At 46.3% G+C, this 18,935-nt stretch overlaps 1 protein-coding gene across 10 annotated transcripts in view; it reads left to right on the top strand.

Moving 5' to 3' along the window:
- The window catches only part of LOC124008093 (protein Shroom2-like), a 28,777-nt gene that overhangs the window by 7,512 nt on the left and 2,330 nt on the right, over positions 1-18,935 (top strand). Inside the window, exons 1-9 of one of the 10 annotated variants that reach the window (XM_046319036.1) lie at positions 4,478-4,616; positions 8,459-8,569; positions 8,968-8,985; positions 9,084-9,206; positions 9,539-12,050; positions 12,264-12,340; positions 12,852-13,574; positions 14,319-14,909; positions 16,288-16,459. In XM_046319036.1, coding sequence (XP_046174992.1) covers positions 8,463-8,569; positions 8,968-8,985; positions 9,084-9,206; positions 9,539-12,050; positions 12,264-12,340; positions 12,852-13,574; positions 14,319-14,909; positions 16,288-16,459 — 4,323 coding nt within the window. In that variant the 5' untranslated portion in view covers positions 4,478-4,616; positions 8,459-8,462. Of the gene's footprint in view, positions 1-4,402; positions 4,437-4,477; positions 4,617-6,286; positions 6,752-8,458; positions 8,570-8,967; positions 8,986-9,083; positions 9,207-9,538; positions 12,051-12,263; positions 12,341-12,851; positions 13,575-14,318; positions 14,910-16,287; positions 16,460-16,792; positions 17,681-18,935 lie in introns of those variants that run through there. The other 9 variants (XM_046319037.1, XM_046319039.1, XM_046319038.1 and 6 more) reach the window with 9 other exon arrangements.

Genomic DNA, 18,935 nt, shown 5'->3' with positions numbered 1-18,935 from the left:
CTAAATATTGCAGGTACTTTCAACAACCTTCAATGTTATGTCATAATTATGTACAATTCTGGCAAATTAATAACGGTCTTTGTTAGGAATAAATGGACTTCACACAGTTCGCAACAAGCCAGGCAGCCCAAACTGCTGCATATACCCTGACTGCTTGCACAGAACGCAAGAGAAGTGACACAATTTCTCTAATGATAAGAAATTCATGTTAGCAGGCAATATTAACTAAATATGCAGGTTTAAAAATATATACTTGTGTATTGATTTTAAGAAAGGCATTGATGTTTATGGTTAGGTTTGGTGCAACGACCGTGCTAAATTATCACCCATTTGGCGAAGTAGACTGTGATTCGATGAGAAATTAACAGACACCGCATCGATTATATGCAACGCAGGACACACTAGATAACTACACATGGTTGATATTACTAGTTTAACTCGGGATTATGTGAAGATTGATAAAAAAAAAAAAGTTTAATGCCAACTAGCAACTTACCTTGGCTTCTTGTTGCCCTCGCGTAACAGGTAGTCAGTCAGCCTGCCACGCAGGCTCCTCATGGAGTGCAATGTAAGGCAGGTGGTTCGAGCGTTGGACTAGTAACCGGAAGGTTGCAAAAACGAGGTTAAGGTAAGGTAAAAAGGTAAAAAATCTGTCGTTCTGCCCCTGAACAAGGCAGTTAACCCACTGTTCCTAGGCCGCCATTGAAAATAAGAATGTGTTCTTAACTGACTTGCCTAGTTAAATAAAGATAAATAAAGGCCAAATCGGTGTTCAAAAATACTAATTAATACCAATTAATCGGCCATTCCGATTAATCGGTCTACCTTTACTTCACAGACAGGCAAACTAGCCAGTTGAGTTATTTAGACCACCGAGCACCTTGCACTTAATTGAAAGATGCGTGCTGCCACCCAAATATATATATTTAGATCACGGATAATAACAAAAAATACTGGGATCATAATTGTATCAGGAACATTTCCCATATCTGTTGCTATACTCATTTTGTCCGACTACTCGGCACAACCCTACTCTATACTATCATGATACTCTATACCAGAACAATTCCAAAACAATACCACTTTTTAAAAATTTTAAACAAGCTATTTTAGCCAAAGTCACAGAATTGTCAATTTTTCAGAGACGGCCATGTATGCATTAATTAATAAATGATACAATAATTTCAATCAATTTAACTTTGTCTGACAACATAGCAACTTATTTGAATGGAAAATCTCTTGATAAACTGGGCAAATCCAGATTTAGCTTGTTATGGCTGATTTCATCAGGCTACAGATGACAATCTGTTTCCCTTCCATTTATTGTGCTGATGAACAACATTTGCATCGAATTGACTTATTTTATTAAAGTGCTCTTTAAAAGTCTCTTTAACCAGTAATGACGTCATTCATTGGGCAAGAGTGGGGGCGGCCATCAGAGCCCTATTCTCTCTCTCTCACACACACACATGCCACAAACATTTAAGTTTTGGTGGCAATCTGCTTTGTAATCGGCATATTTTGCATTATGATTCCTCAAACAAAGGACCAGAGAGCAGTGAATTGACGATAGCTTGAGCTGTAATCTAGAAAGTGTAGTTATCCGTCAAAGCTGGGAGCTACTGGTTTCTTCTTGCATTGTAGTGTTGTAGCCTGTATGGAGATTGTTTTGTGAATCAGTTATTAACCATTTCAACATTCCGTGTCACATTATTTAAGTGTGTTAACTTCTATGCATCATGAGTGGGGAGCTAACATGAGCTAACAGCCCAGACTCCCAGGCTATAGAGCAGACACGGTGGGCTCGCGTTATAAAGGCGTCTGCATGCTTCACAGCCGAAACCGTTCGGTAGAGTTCGTGCATGTATTATGATGACATTTTGTGATGTTTTGGACTTCGGCAAGTTCTTATTTAAATTGTTTTTTTAAAGGCCGTTCGGTGCACATTTTTTTTCTGGAGGCAAGTTCGGAGCTGAAGTCTACGCCCCTTCGTTGGCGATTGGTCAACTGTAGGGATTCTTCAATAAAGTCTTCGAATAACAACAAAGAGAGATGACTCGTTTCCATGCAAATTATTTCACAGAAAAATAGATGTAAAATTGCGCGACAAAGCTCTCTTTGAACCCCCCCAATCAAATGAATGACACATTTCTGCCGTCTCAAAATGGAGAAACAGTACTATTGTCGCTTTTTTTCTATTATTTTAAGGGTGTATGCTAGCACACTCTCGTTTGGTTCGGCTGCGCTGATATTTGACAGAAGTACCGAAAATAACAAATTCTAGTACCAAACCATTTTTCATGTTCTAATATTGACAAAGTACACAACTACACCATGCAACACTATCTAGTGCCTTGGAGTGTATATTTACACTAGAAAAGCCAGACTTTTACTGCCCCAGTGTTGTGGTTTAACTCATGCTCCTATGGCCGGCTGTCTGTCTGGGATTGTATCCCAAATGGCAACCTATTCTATAGTGCAATACTTTTAACGAGGGCCTATAGGGCTCTGGTCAAAAGTAGTGCACTATATAGGGAATAGGGTGTAATTTGGAATGCAACTAGGTTGTACACAGCAGAAATATACTGCCCATGTCATGACTTAGGCAGGGGGGCTGCATGTCCTTTAGAGACTGACTGGGCCTCTCTTCTCATTGGCTGAGGAAGACAATGGACCCATTCTCCAGACTTCTCTCTCTCTCTCTGTGTCATGGTTGTTATTTCGGGTTAGATAATGACTCTTAAATGGCACAGAGGAGGATCTGGGGTGTAGGGGGCAAGGGTAGGGGCAGAGAGAGCGAGATATATGCCAAGTTTCGAAACATGGGAGACCTTTAGCCCACTTTACCTCGACTCTCTGTCATCATCAGACATCACTCTGTCCAGAGACACCCATCGGTTCTGTTTCCCGTATGCTTTTTACACTTTTAAATCCCATTGACAGACCCTTGATCATTGACTTTCAGCTCCGACTGCCCCACAACAGGTCAAACCCTTCCTCATTATGACTCATTCATCACTCAGGAATGTTACCCTTTCAATGCCAATGTTTTCTGAAATGACTTGACAATTGAATGTAAACCTCAGTTTACGTAAATCAATGATGTTACTTGCGCACATCTCAAGAACCATAGCGTCATTTGAGGCTGTCCTCTAGTTTATCAGTCGACCACAAACGTGTGTGTGATACACTAGCTAGCCTATGATACCATTAGAGACGGGACCACGGAACAAAAGGGGAACCATTTTCCATGTGAGTGCACCCTGTCAATCACACAAAGAGGGCCAGTTAGGGCCATTGTTTGGGGAGCCAGGGCCAACCAGCGCTCTGTCCCAGGGGCTTTGTTTGAATTCCAGGTTCCTGGCTGGCTGGTCTAGCTGCCTGGCTGTGGCTGTGTCGTTGACTGTCCCTGATGTAGATAGACCGAGACAGCTGGTGGTGGTAGGGGACTGTCACCACTCAACAGGCAGGGCCCCTGTGTGTGAAAAGACCACTGTGTGTGTGAATAGACCATGGCCAAACTGCCAACCCCCTGCGCTTTGGCACCACCAGTAACTAGCTAATGACCATATGCTGGTCTAGAAGGCATGCAGAGTATTCTTAGGTGAATTCTTTGTGAACCTCCTGTGGATTTGAATGGGGGCCAATGATGGATCAACCTTGATTTTTATTTAGGCATCCAGTATTGAATTTCCTCAATCAGACGTTCACACCTCTGTGTTGTATTCCGTTGTTAATGTGATTTCATCTCTCCGGGCTCTGGTCTTCCACACTCCCTGCTGCTAACCAGAACAAACAACTGCAGAAAAGATGGGATCAGTAGATGAGGCACAACAACATGCCATCTAGTGGACGAAATTGCTTTTTTGTATGTAATATAAGCCTAGTGAATTCACGTAACTCCCAGTGCTCTATGAAAATCGGAATGTTTTTTAAAATGTGTTGTCGAATTTCTCTCTGGGGTTTTTGTGTTCTTATAAACATGTTTTTTTCTGTTCGTGTGTTGTAGTATAGTAGGCCACACTTGAGGCATAGACTTAAATAAAAATTATAAAAAAATATAATCTGAATCCAATTAAATATGTTTACAGTAATTTAGTATAAACTCATGCCTCATAACATCATACAAGGTCCCTGCTGACTGGCTCCGGAGTCTTAATGCCTGAATCCTATTACAACTTGTAACGCCACAGGCATGGACTCACTCAGCTTAGAGAGAGGGCAAAGTAGTAAACAATGTAAAAAATCTTATGCAAATCCTATACGAACCAGTGTAAAATAATATGCTTTATTTCTGGTGTAGACTCCATAGTTTGGAGTATCTGGATAGATCGTCTTTTACTGTATTAACTCTCCTTTTTATATATTTTTTAATGTGTTGTAGATTTAGCCTCCCCCCGCTTGGTTTGGAAAGTGGAATGTTCCATGTTGCCTAGGTGAGTTGACATTGCTAGTTGGGATAGGTTGTCTCACTAGAGCTCATTGTTTTCATTAGCTCTGCTTTGGGAAGGCAGTGTAGTCAAATGAGGACAGCCAGGCTCTGGGGGTGGTTGCTATTGTATCTCCCTTAATATGCCTGGATTGAGGGTAGGAATTCCCTGAAGACATCATTTCAGGTATGCTTTTCTGTTATTCACTTTAGTGATAAAGAGTTATCTAGAAGTGAGACTCACAGGACAAGGAGGGCACTGAACCTTTATCTGCTGTAAAGATAATCTTTTAGGACTCTTAGTGTTTCAAAAATAGTCATTTTTGGTGGTGTATCTTGCTGCACAATGCCAATTGTCTGTATTGTTTTATTCTGGCCATGTCACACCTAGTTCTGTCTTCTTCCGTGATCAGATTTGAAAACGGGGTTGCTGACAGCCAAAATAAAACAAAGGCACGTCTTTTCAACTTTTCCTCAACTTTTAAAAGAATTGGGCTGTGTGGTTAAATGGTCCTTCAGGGGGTATTGTATAGTCAACCTAAACATGTGAGGAGGGAGAGGAAGATCCTATAGTGTTTACTCTTGTCAGGCAGGAAGTCTCCCATCCTCAGGCAAAGCCCTGGATTAACACTGAACCATTAACGTGACAGTGAGGGCCTCCCCTCCCCTCTACCTCCACTCCCACACAAAGACAAACTGTTCTACTCTAGAGTAAGAATTTACTCTGAGACAGACACTTGACACATTTGGGGGTGACTTTATCAGATCAGATGTCTTTTATAGAATGAGGGTAAAGAGGACTGACCGTCGTCCCTCTGCCACATGCTATAGCCACTATTTTACAGGCTGGTATCTGAACCCTGTAGGAGCAGAACGGCATGTAACGTGGGTGTGGAGCCTGATGCCGAGGTCTCCTCTCTGTATCCAGCCGTTAGCCGATAAGCCCAGCAGTGATTATGCAGGCACTTTTTTTCTATTGTGTTGCTTGTTTCATTCAGCCCCCATTTTTAAAAAGCAGGCGCCAGGCAGTGGGGCTCAGTGGACCTGGGCATAGCAGGGCACATTGCCTGATTCTGTTTGGGTTTGGTTCTTCTGTCCAGCGAGGTGGTGATTCAACAGTTCTATGTCCTTTATTAGAGTCTCTGGTTCTTCACTGGTTATCTGAACCAGTCGTAAAATAGCTCTTCTCTTAGAAATGTTTGCTGTTATTTTAAATGGGGATCGATTTGTGTCTAGGGACTTGCAGTGTTTGGTTTACATGCATCAACCGCCAACCCCTCGCCATTCTGGAATGTAATGGTGGAGTACCTGTCAATGATGCTTGTTCTTTGACTGCAGGACTAAATCATCTCTGCTCGACGTCTGTATCAAGTTGCTGTCTTTTCCACCATGACTGATATCATTCGGCTTGAGAAGTCAAGTAGTTTAGTTATCTTGGCCTTGTCTTTCGGCCATCAGGGCCATTGCGGTGTTCACTAACGAGAGAGTACGATCAGTTGTTTTTCTATGTTCTTCTCTCCATTGTCAGCTGACCTATGACTCTGTTAATCAAGTGGAGATCTCGGTCTCGTCACTACGATAAAGCGCACATCCCAACGCCAACTGTGTGGTGCGCAATGGTTGGTTGCCAATGACCTGTTTTTGTGATGCTTTCTTCAAATCGGCTTTACAGATTCCTCTGGAATGGGAACTGTTTAAAACTAATCTACATGTCCAAGCGAACTGCAATTAGGTGAAACCCTGTTGATTGTCTCATGCCAGGATTCCGTGCGTGACTGATATCGAGTGTGTGTGCTGACTGACCATGCAAGCAATCTTACGTGAGCCAATGAGAAAGCCCCATAGACTGATCTACAGCAAGGACACTGGGCATGACAATAACCCTGGCCCCTCCCCTCCCGAGGTAAATCCTCACAATCCCCTAGGAAATATCCCATTGACGACAACACTGGGAGGACACACACTTGTTGGAGCCACACCAAGATGAAGTGTCGGTCAGTGTGTGTGTGAAGAGCAGGGTAGAAGAGCTCTCAATCTCTGTGTTTGGACTGATGCAGCAGAAGTTATGGATGTGGAGAATTCCATTGCACAGATAGCTCCTTTGCCAAAGAAGCTGTAAAATCTGACCAGGGTCTGTAGATGTGCCTTGTCAATCATTGAAGTGTCTCAAAGGAATGCACGGTGTAGAAAGGCTCTGAAGAGCGGAGCAGTCATTTTCAGCCTGCTTTATCAGTGCTCTCTGAGACGTTCTTATTTGCTGAAAGAGAACATGACAACAAAAGAGTGCATCTGAAATGCCACAGCAAGATTGATAATTCTTTGGTAAGTTTTCTTTGATTTCTTCTTATTAAGCTCATTGAAATTCCCTCTCTCAATGCTGTGTCAACTCCATGCTGAGCAACTTAACATTTTAGTTTCAATAAATCTCTTAGTTTGAAATGCTAATTCCCTCCATGTGTATTTACAAAGCTTTCCTTTTGATTTATTCCGTTTTTATCTAAGCCTACAGTTTAGGTTACACTTTTCACACGTGCTGCCCGCATAGCCTAGATATTCACACCCAATTGGGTCAGTTTCACTACTGTTTGTTTTCGAATGTGGTTTTCACTGAAACCGGAGGACGATTTTCTGAAACTAGCCCCAACGTCTCCACCCCCCCCCCCTCCTCTGGGTAGCTGTGGCAGTTCAGCTGTAACCCTGACAATAAGGACTCCTGACTAGAAAGCCATTTGCATTTCTATTGTAAGCTCTGTAGGGGTCTGCTAGGGCAGCATACCACTCTCAGGACCACTGACTGACTAGAGGAGGAAGGGAGGGGGTGTGTGTCAATGTGCGTGCGTGCCTACGTGGTCTGTCTTAGTGTGTGTGTGACGCTCTCTGTCTTTATGCTTCTTCTTATTGAGGAGGAGAGCTTCTCAGGTTGCCCTCAGCCTCCCTCCCATAAATTAGCTTGACTCCATGAGCCAAGTGCCTGAACTTTTGGAAGATTGCCAATGTTGATGGCCCACTTCAGAATGAGCTCCTGTGGGGCTGACTGCCAATCAAAATGGATCTTCACATTCCTTTGGCCCCATGATGGAATGTAGGAGTCTTGTATCGTAGATCAGAGAGGTTAAGGATTTGAGTGGGTGGTTCTTAGCCTTATACAGTATCTGTAGTCCAAAATGTGTTTGTCTTGTCTTAGTACATTCTGGTCGTGCCAACTGGGTGTTTGTCAGGGGGAAGAAAAGGGACTGAAAATGCCCTGTTTTACCATACCTGGGTTCAAATACTATTTAATATAATTTCACATTCATTATCTGGGCTTGACTGAGCATTCCCGGCGCAATGGAACCAATGGAATAGCTGTAAAAGTGCAATTCCAACCCACCCAGCACTCCAGGCAGGCTGAAGCAAACACTAAATGTATTTGAAATATTTCAAATAATATTTGAACCCAGGTTTGTGTTGAACAGACGCCAGCTTGGACATAGTGGGAAACCACTGATCTCATCTTTCTAACTGATTCAAAAGGCTAAGCCCCCGACAACACCATGCTGTTTACACTCAAGGGATCTCTCTCTGTCTGTCGTCGTACAGCCATATGGCAGTGGGATGACCCCCACACAGACCATGTTAAAGGTCATTTCTATTATGTCTCAGTGTTCTTCTAAATAACATATATTTCTCATAGATTGCTACTGCAATGGTGGTTTCCTCTTGCATTTGAGGACTGATTCATCAAACCTCTTAGATTTGACCTAATGAACTACTGATTATGAAGGTCTGTCACCCGTGTTACATACCATACAATGAATATAAAGTATACATCTCTTATTGGCCAGAAGGGGGTGCACTGTTCTCGTTGGTCAGTCGCTGACAGTATACTGAGGATCTTCTGTCCTTTGTAGCTCAATTCGTAGGCCAGTATGAGAATGTATGTGCTCACTATTGTCAGCCGCTCTGAATGAGAGTGTCTGCTGAATGACTAAAATGATAGTGACCTGGAATTCTTACAACATTTGATGTGTTCCTCTGCTGCATGCCCAGGAAAATGAAAATGGTGGATATTGTCTCACATACCACCACGCCGTCAGAATCAGAAACTGACAAACGTGTGGCCAGGAACTTTCTCACCAAGATATTACGAAGCTCTATGAGGTATTGTGGAATAGCAACCTCCTCCAGAACACTATCTATCCCAAACCGATTCTTCAGTGATCCCTTGTGACTTTCAATGTTTGAACCCAATCCCACTCTGGGTGACATCGACAACATTGCATCCTGCTTCCAACATTACGTGGCGTGTAGTACTGTAGTTGTCTGTGGTCCTTGTGCATGTGTCATATTTGTTCAGTGGACACCTCACTTTGTATCTGTCTAGGTCTATATTTCATTATTTTGGTTCATATCATCTACACAATGGAGGTAAAAAAAAAAAAAAATGTTTTAAATCCACATCAGATTAGTTTTTTTGTAGTGTATTTTACATTGGTTTATTTTACTTTGTCTTTACTGAATTAGATATTTTTGTTACCTCTCTCCAACATGCATATCAGGAAGAACCGCTTCAAGGGGTGAGACTGAAATGAGAAAGAATTGTTTTTTTCTTTTACCTTCTATTTTTAATTAGTTGCATTTCAATAACATGCTTTCCTTAACCTTCTCTCTGTAGGAGGAATGAACCCGTCTCCCGGCCCCATTCATGGCACTCCTCCAAGTTCACAGAAGACCACCCCGAACCCACAGAGTGTCACAACGAGCCTCCAACTGTGTGGCAGGTCAAACATGAAGTCAGGTGAGCTGCTGGAAGAATCTATGACCTCCTTCTCCTAGTGTCCATGTTACTCAGGCACTGCCCGTTAGGGTCGTCACAGTTCCTAGAGAATGTGTCTGCGCTACATTCCGAGAGTTTATGGTTACTCCATCTCCTCGGAGGTAGGGGCAGCCATTATTCTCATCGGGTTCTCATCTCCACTCATTGTATACAAAATATACAAGTAGGTTGGTTATCAAAGAACAAGAAAACACTGAATAAAGGCATGATAAATGGTTAATAATACCTAATAGATATCTAACTTAGCTACTGCTAACCAGATTATTAACACAATTCCTTGTATTGATTTCAAGTGCATCCACAAAAGACCTTTCCAGCTGCGCGGACCACGACTCGAATCTACGCCAGTTATCTAGCCAGTTCAGCTCCGTGGGGAATATGGAGAGAGTAGAGCGTCCCTCACACCCCTACCCACCAGGATGCCTCTCCCCCAGCAGGTACCACCGCAGCACTGAGCCTCTCTCTGGGGGTGGAGTGTCTGGTGGGAAGAGCGAATCAGCCTTCAGCTGCCTGTCCTCTACCAGCCCTCCCCCGGAGCCTGCTCTGGCCCTCACCAACACTGAGGCGACTGAGGGCAGCGTGTTCTATAAGGGGGTCCAGACTCAGACCAGTGAGGTCGGAAGGCAGGGTGAGCAGCGCCACAGCCGGTGCCTCCAGCTGCCCCAGGGGGACGGAGGCTCCGAGAGCCCCAGGACAGTCCCAGAGGAGCAGCCTGGCTCCCGCTACTCCAGCTCAGGCTCTGGCAGGTCGCACATAGGCCCTGTGTGGCACGTCCCAGAGAGGAGGAAGGTTGCAGCCCCCCTCTCTCCTCCTCCTCCTCCCCTGCGCAATGACAGCTTTGCTGCCACCAAGGTGTACCCTGCCTACACAGAGGGGCCTGGAGCTCCACCACAGGCCCTAGAGAACAGCAGCTACAGGGCCCGGGGCAACCATATCTCTCACAATCAGAATGGGCCAGACCCCAGGTGCAGTTACAACCCTCCACCTCACAATAAAGACTTCCTCCACCCAAACATAGCTGCAGGTGCACCTGACTACAACCACAACCAGCTCAGCAACCCAAACAAACTGTTCTCACTGTCTAGCCAAGACGTGAGACAGAGTCAGTCTCCCTTCGCTTGCCTGCCTAACCATCAGCGGCAGTACAGCGACGAAAGCACTTTCTACCTGCAGACCAGATCTGCCCCACATCCACCGAAGCCGCAGAGCGTTGGAAGCTACTACCACAGCCTCCAGGAGCTCCCTACCAACCGGAGTAACAGTAGGAACCACGTGAGGTCCTCCACCACGTCCCTGTCCACCTCGACCATCGACCAGAACTATGACGGCGGAGGACACATCAGGTACTACTGCATCACAACCAAGCAGCCAGGCCAGCCAGAGACTCGTGTTAGACAGAGCAAATCAGAGGTCTGGATGGCTGACATGGAGCTAGCTAAGGGCTCAAACGACAGGGGCTCCACAAGTTCCTCCCACAAGACCAACAAGGTCAAGTATCATCCTCAGCCGCCTTACGCCAACAGCAAGGAGCGGAACGGGAATGTCAAAGCGGCCAACGTTCTGCTTTACGAACACACAGCCTCCAATTCCTCATCTGGTAAACCTACCACTGAGGAGAGTGAGAGGAGGAGTGAGGGCCAGAGACCTACAGAGGCCCAGCTTAGAAGCTCTTACTCTCCCAGTCCGCCCAAGGACCACAAGGCGGCACCGCTGAGAGAAGACCCTTGGGTCTCTCAGGAGAACCATAAGATCTCTTCTCAAAAGACACCCATTCTCCACAGTCTTGCTCAGGGGAGTAGAAGCCTAGCCCAGGAGATTAGGAGCCCAATGCTTCATTCTCTAGCCCAGGAGAGTAGGATCCTGGTGGAGAAGATTCACTCCGCTACGGCACCACCACCCAACGGCGGGGGAGACGCCAACCACGCCATACAGGAGGCGTTAACAAACAACACGGCAACGGGCAAACTGGCGAGACGCAGCGACCGATACGCCACCACCCTCCGCAACGAGATCCAGCTAAAGAGGGCCCAGCTGCAGAAAAGCCGGAGCGCTGCCACCCTGACCTGCCCCAGCGAGATGGAGGAGCCAGAGGAGGAGGCAGACCCGGGGGGGTGGAAGTCCACCTCCTCCGACGGCTCCTTTTCCTCCTCCTACAAGGACCACCTCAAGGAGGCTCAGGCTAGGGTCCTCCAGGCCACGTCCTTTAGGAGGAGAGACCTAGAACCTCCCGGGTCAGGGTCGGAGGCTCAGTTAACCAAACCCAACTCACACATAGTCTCCCGCATTGGCGGCCGCAAACGTTTCCCTCTGAACAAGAGGGTCCACTCGTTCTCCGAGCCAGACAAGATCAACAAGCTGGGAGTGGAGGGTGAGGGAGAACATCCTGTTGGAACAGCACAGCCGTTTGTAGATCGACGGAAGATCTTTGAAATGGCTGCTAAACCTGCCTTCTGCAGACCCATCTCAACCATCCACAAGTCAGGCCAGCAGAGCTCCAGCACCACCTCCAGCACTTTGGAGCACGGAGAGGGCAAGGCCAGAGGGAGAGCCCACTCAGGAGAATCTCAGGAGAAATACCCAGACCCCCTCAGCCCCGCAGGCAGACAGGCCCTACTGGAGCAGCAGAGGCTGGGGACCTTCACCGAGTACCAGGTTACCTGGAACATGCAGAGGAAGGCTTCAGACACAAAGACCCAGGGGAGGTACCACTCTGCTGACGACATCCTGGACCAGGGAACAGAGGAGACGCCTGTCTGTGTCCATGAGAGGTCCAGATCGTCTCCCTCACAAGACTTCTACACACAGGTGAGGGTTTCCATCGAGTGATTCTTAGTGTAGCGGTAGTGAAGTGATCTGCATGACTTCCTTTTTGCGTCAGCACAGACATGCATGAGTTTGTTTTAAAGATCTAAAAGTCCACGTGTTGTCGTCAAAACATTAAACCAGCTGGCCAGAGTGCTGTTTTAGCAGAAGGTTATATTATGGCAATTCAGTGTATTCTTCAATTTCTTTCGGAAGATCCCTGTGCCATGGAGAGAGACTGTTGAAATTCTGGACCACAGACAGGACCAGCAAGGAGGCAGTTACACCACCAGGTGAGCATTCCACATGATTCTCTTCTCTACTCTAGTTTCTGATCTCAGATCCTATCCACCTGTTGTTGGAACACATTTCAAGGTGATCGTTATCTGTTGACGGTGCAGTAACATACACTCACATGCACATGAGTGTGTGCTACAGTATAATAACAATATCAGTTTGAGTTAGGGAGAGTGGGGAGCATTGCCAGTTCAGCCCAGGTGTAGTTATCAGGTGATCAGGGTTATGGAGGGAACTTCCCTGCCCAGGTAAAGCTGCAGGTAAAAGTGTAAACCAATCCTGTTTCATCACATTCAACTCCGGTCTCAGGTTGTAAACACACTCGCTGCTCCCTGGGCGTTATTACAGAGATTAGTTGATCTTTTAATTTACTTTATTTTATTGTACAGTAAGTGCTGAATTTGTGAATAAATCAATTCAGAAAGGCCTCTGCTCCTCATTTCAGTTGAATATGTGCTTAGTGTGAGTATGTTGTCTTATATTCGCCTCTCCTGTTCTGTTTGCCAGAGGGCCGAGCGAGAGCCAAGAGCAGCCAGCCCAGCTCCACCACTTCCCACAGCCTCTACAACCGTCTATTCCAAGACTGACCGACACAGAGCCACACAGCAGCAGAGACGTGGCCGCCCCCGCCCCCCTCCCTCTCCCTCACCCCTCTGACCACAGATACAAATGTGACTCTGCGGACCCCGGCCACAACCTCTCCGCGTACCCTTCCAACCACACCCACAGCTCTGTGTCTGAGCAACCACTACCACCTCCAACGGCGGCTCCCAAGCCCCAGAATACAGGCCTCATCATCATGCCACAGTGGCCTCTCCTAGGCCTGGAAACCCCCTCAACCACATCCTCCACCTACGGACTGTCTTCCCAGGAATTCCTGCCTGGCCCTTGCACCCATCAGGCTGAACCATCATCCAGCAGCAGCTGCTCCTCCCATGGCACAGAGCTGGATCCTGCCCCAAACCAAGCCTGCTCCTTGGGCTCCACCCAGCTCCCCTCTCCCTCCCCTGGGAGAACCGCTGGACTGGGCACAGAGGAGGGAGCAGCTGATTCAACACTAGAGCCGCCCCCCTCCCCCTCTTCCCACTCTCCTTTTTTCTCCTACCAGCCTGCCAGTCTGACGGTTCCCTCCTCAGGTGGGACTAGTTCTCCCTCTCCTCAGTTTCCTCCACAGAGGCTGACGGACCAGCCCCCTGTCTCTGTGTCTGTGCAGGATGAAGCCCAGAGCAGGTAAGCGTTAAGCAGCTTAACTGGCGTTCTTATGCCCGTCTCCTCAGCTCCCCCTCAACCTACTGTACTGCCTTACGTAACAAACTGGGGATTGTTGCCCTGTCCTGTGTTGCTTTACTTACAGTAAAGCCAGAACGGCCCCTAGTCGCAGGAACCTCTCTCCTGATTCTGTAGCGCGAGGCAGCGCGATTGGAAGTCTCATGTCTTTGTCGTAGTAGAGGAGGCTATGATAGAGGAGGCTATGGTAGATTGTTTGTAATTACATGGTGTGTGATGTGCCACAGACCAGAATGCAGAATGGTTTTCCTATGATCCATTTCCCAGTGATTTGGTTTCAGCTGCTCAGCATTGGGGCACACACAGTATTCTTGCTACAGTAACCAGGACATTAAGCCTGGAGAAAGAAGGCTGTCATCTTATTTGGTCATATGATTGACTGACTGCATGACCTTTGAGTCGACGGCGCCGTTCCATCCCTCTAATTACCAGTGACTCAACCTGTCCACTGTCAGTCAGTAACATGGACTGTAAGCTTGTATATGGTAGATGTGGTAGATGTCACTCGCTCCTGACATAAAATCCTATTTCTGTTTCAGTAAACTGAGCTGGAAAGGAGACTAAAGGTTAAAGAATGTGTTCATAACAATCATTTGTGTCATTTTTAAGTGACAACATCTATCACTCATTTTTCTCATAATACATTTGATAGCTGTAAGTTAAGACTAGTTACTGTTGTCTCTACAGGCCAGAGAACAGGACCAACGCTGTGATGGAGATGAGCAGTGTAGGGAAGAAGGTCCCTGTGAAGATCGTCCATGCTGAGAGCACCACACAGAGGGAGAGCCGCCAGTACCTGCTGCACAGCGAGAGAAATGGGGCCCCTGGAGTTTCAGAGGGGCCCGACTTTCCCCCGCCCTTACCGACCAGCCTGCCCTCCCCTGAGCTGCAGCCCTACTCCCTGTTCCGTGCCTACACCCCCTACACACGCCATGGGCCCCAGAGTCCCCCCAGGGACCCAACCCTCCCTGTAGCCCCAGAAGAGGCCCTGTCCCCTGGGCGATCTCAGACCAACGGCCCCTCCAGTATCGCCGTCATGGGTCCCCAGCAGCCTCAGAAGAGTAGCTCGGAGGAAGATGTGAAGAGAGAGGAGCTGGTCAGAGACATCATGGACAAGGATAAGTCCCTGGTGGACATCTTGGACCAGAGTAAGATGAAGACCACCATGGATCTGATGGGGGGGATCTTCCCCCAGGGGGAGCAGATCTTGGATGGGGGGCACCAGAGGAGGAAATTCTCCCCCAAACAGTGTTTGCTGCCCAGGGGCACGGATGACGGGTGAGCTGACTGGGAATGGGATCTGGCAGTGCAGAAGTATAACATTTATGAACAAATTAACTGAGCATTTACTGGTAGTCATAACATCATCTAGATAATCACACATGGTGCTGTGTATTTTTGTTGTAATTGCGTTTTTATCAGACTGACTTCCTCTCCCACTTCAGAGGTGTTTGTTCAGATGAGTTTAAAAAAACAACACATTATGGTGTTGTGTTTTTATATTTCTTTCCATTGAGAGGATGAGTAGAGGGAAATGTATACATGACAAAAACACCTTATTTCAGTTCTAAACACTTTACACAGATGCCCCCTGTTGGCGCTTTATTAAACCACAGACTACAACTGAATACAATGGAAGAGGGGCACAAACCTTCCATTTTACCTACAATTTGAACCGACCTCTCTGAGATTTTAGAACTGTAGGAGTTGCTCTGGCCCCGTCGATACTGAGCTGTCACCTCCTGCATTTCACGTGACATCCTATTGCCTACTTTCTTCTCAGTAGTATTGCACTACATAGGGAATATACAGTACTAATAACCAGAGTTCTATACTGGGTAGTGTGGCGTACAGCAGGTCAGCCACCAGGGGGAGACTCGTCGAGGCCTGGTAACAGATGGAGTATACATCACGAGGCGATGGCTCCATCTGGTGGACGTGCCAGGTCTCGACGGGCTCTCCGGCCAGGACTAATTGGGGCTGATTGGGAGCTGGTGAGTAATCAAGGGTGGATTTCTCACCAGCTGTGCAAGGCCCATAAAGCTGCCAGAAGGGCAGCACAGAGGGAGGGAAGGAAGGAGGGAAGGAAGGAGGGAAGGAGGGAAGGAAGGAAGGAAGGAAGGACTGTCTCCCGTGTTATTGTTGACAGTTGAGGTAACAAGATTGAGTTGAGTTTTGTGCCCGACAGGATACAGCCAGACTCAGAACCCCGATGATCCTATCCCGGAGAGGGTCTCATGGGGGAGACCTATCCTTTTCTTTTTGATCTATTATTTAAATAAACTCTTGAAACTGAGCTAATCCTTCTCTGTCCGTGTCTGGTCTGGGTAAACGTCTTGACCAAACCCCCTGGTCTGCCACAGTAGTTTGGCTCCTGGATGCTGATTGGCTAAAACAGAATTCCCGACGTGTGTATCAGATAATAATGACGCAAAACAACTTTTATATTTATGTTGGTAACCGGTTTATAATAGCAATAAGGCACCTCTGGAGTATATGGCCAATATACCACGGCTAAGGGCTGTATCCGGGGACTCCGCTTCGTGTTGTGCTTAAGAACAGCCCTTAGGCGTGGTATATTAGCCATATACCATATATCCTTGGGCCTTATTGGTTAAATAACCCTCTGCTTTCTGTCTGTCTCCATCCCTTCCAGGAGAGAGGAGGGGGGCGTGTCTGCTGCCACAGGGGCCCTGGTGACCAGCTCCACCTACTACAGTACATCTGCCCCCAAGGCTGAGCTGCTCAACAAGATGAAGGACATGCAAGAGGAGGAGCTGGAGGAAGACTCCGAGGACGAATTGGACATCGACCTGGCCAGCAAGAAGGTACAGAGACACAGCGTAGTATACTGACCCTGTAAAACCGGTTTCTCCAACCCAGTTCCTGGAGAGCTATCCTCCGGTAGGGTTTTGCGCCAACCCCAGTTGTAAACTAACCTGATTTCATCTAATCAACCAGCTAATTGTTGAATCAGGTCTGCTAGATTAAGGTTGGAGTGAGAACCTACAGGACAGTAGCTGTCCAGGAACAAGATTGAAGAGCCCTGCTCTAAAACCACACATTTCACTGCAGCTGTCTGGTGTATGTGACAATAAATATAAAATATATTATTATTACTGACTGTTTCATGCCATATCAATCACTGATCATCAATCCAGCTCCCGGAGAGTCACAGGACTGCAGATGTCGTCGTAATACCCGATTCAACTGATCTTCATCACTTTGATTAGTTGAATGCTGAGCCAAGACAACCTGCTGTTCTGCAGTTCTCCAGGACCAGGATTTGGGAATAATGCAGACCTGTCAACATGCACGCATTTTGCTTACCAACTATGCAATTACCTGTCCATGTACACGGGTATGAGATCGAAGTTAAAAGTATACAGAAATGAATAGGGCCTGATTTTATACATTTGAATAAAAATAAATCCACTGAGTAAATCTAACATCCCGATTCTCGAGCTGCAACACACAGACATGTACAGAGTTTGTGTCAACAGACATGGAGATGAATACATCATTATTGGACGTAGCTACCTGGGGTCTGCCTCTCCTGTTTGTTGTGATGCTGAGTTTGAAGACTGTCAGCTGTACGTAAACACATGGACAAATCCCTTTTCGACTCGGTGTGTTGTGGGAAGGTGAACACTAATTGTTTCAAGCTAACGTTAGTGAACATAAGATGGATGTTCAGTGGGCTGTGAAGTGTCAGCAGTTCACTCGCATTTGCGAGTGAAAGAAATGAAATGCAAATACGACAAATAACTGGTCACATTTGTGCGAGCGTGATGTACATTTAATACTGCGTCCCATTAGTTGTATTTTCCACGTAACATGACGAGGATCACGCAACCTGATGGACTGTAATTATGATCCACGTCACAAAGAGCATTACAAAAGTATAATCAAAATGAATATAAACATCTTGGCACTAAATCAAATTTTATTTGTCACATACACATGGTTAGCAGATGTTAATGCGAGTGTAGCGAAATGCTTGTGCTTCTAGTTCCGACAATGCAGTAATAACCAACGAGTAATCTAGCCTAACAGTTCCACAACTACTACCTTATACACACAAGTGTAAGGGGATAAAGAATATGTACATAAAGATATATGAATGAGTGATGGTACAGAACGGCATAGGCAAGAAGCAGTAGATGGTATTGAGTACAGTATATACATATGAGATGAGTAATGTAGGGTATATAAACATAAAGTGGAATAGTTTAAAGTAGCTAGTGATACATGTATTACATAAAGATGCAGTTGTAACGGCTCTCTTCTATCTCCTCCTCTGACGAAGAGGTAGAACAAGGATCGGACCAAAATGCAGCGAGATGATGATTCATGATATTTTAATGAAGGAAAAACTATACATACAGAAACTACAAAAATAACGAAAACCAAAACAGCCCTTTCTGGTGCAAACACAAAAACAGGAACAATCGCCCACGAAAGAATATGACTGCCTAAATATGGTTCCCAATCAGAGACAACAAAAATCACCTGCCTCTGATTATGAACCGCCTCAAGGCAACCATAGACTTTCCTAGACAACCCTACTCAGCCATAATCCCAATACCTACTAAAACCCCAATACAAAAACACACCACAAAATAAACCCATGTCACACCCTGGCCTGACCAAATAAATGAAGACAAACATACATCCTTCGACCAGGGTGTGACAGCAGTAGATGATAGAGTACAGTATATACATATACATATGAGATGAGTAATGTAGGGTATGTAAACATTATATTATATTAAGTGGCATTGTTTAAAGTGGCTAGTGATACATTTTTACATTAATTTCCATTATTAAAGTGGCTGGAGTTGAGTCAGTATGTTGGCAGCAGCCACTCAATATTAGTGGTGGCTGTTTAACAGTTTGATGGCCTTGAGATAGAAGCTGTTTTTCAGTCTCTCGGTCCCTGCTTTGATGCACCTGTACTGACCTCGCCTTCTGGATGATAGCGAGGTGAACAGGCAGTGGCTCGGGTGGTTGTTCTCCTTGATGATCTTTATGGCCTTCCTGTGACATCGGGTGGTGTAGGTGTCCTGGAGGGCAGGTAGTTTGCCCCCGGTGATGCGTTGTGCAGACCTCACTACCCTCTGGAGAGCCTTACGGTTGTGGGCGGAGCAGTTGCCGTACCAGGCGGTGATACAGCCCGACAGGATGCTCTCGATTGTGCATCTGTAGAAGTTTGTGAGTGCTTTCTGTGACAAGCCAAATTTCTTCAGCCTCTTGAGGTTGAAGGGGCAATTTGGCCTGTGCTATGCGCACAAGTTGAATCTC

The sequence above is a fragment of the Oncorhynchus gorbuscha genome, linkage group LG21 (genome assembly GCF_021184085.1).
Source record: "Oncorhynchus gorbuscha isolate QuinsamMale2020 ecotype Even-year linkage group LG21, OgorEven_v1.0, whole genome shotgun sequence".
NCBI lineage: Eukaryota > Metazoa > Chordata > Actinopteri > Salmoniformes > Salmonidae > Oncorhynchus > Oncorhynchus gorbuscha.
This window is presented reverse-complemented; position numbering and strand designations above follow the sequence as displayed.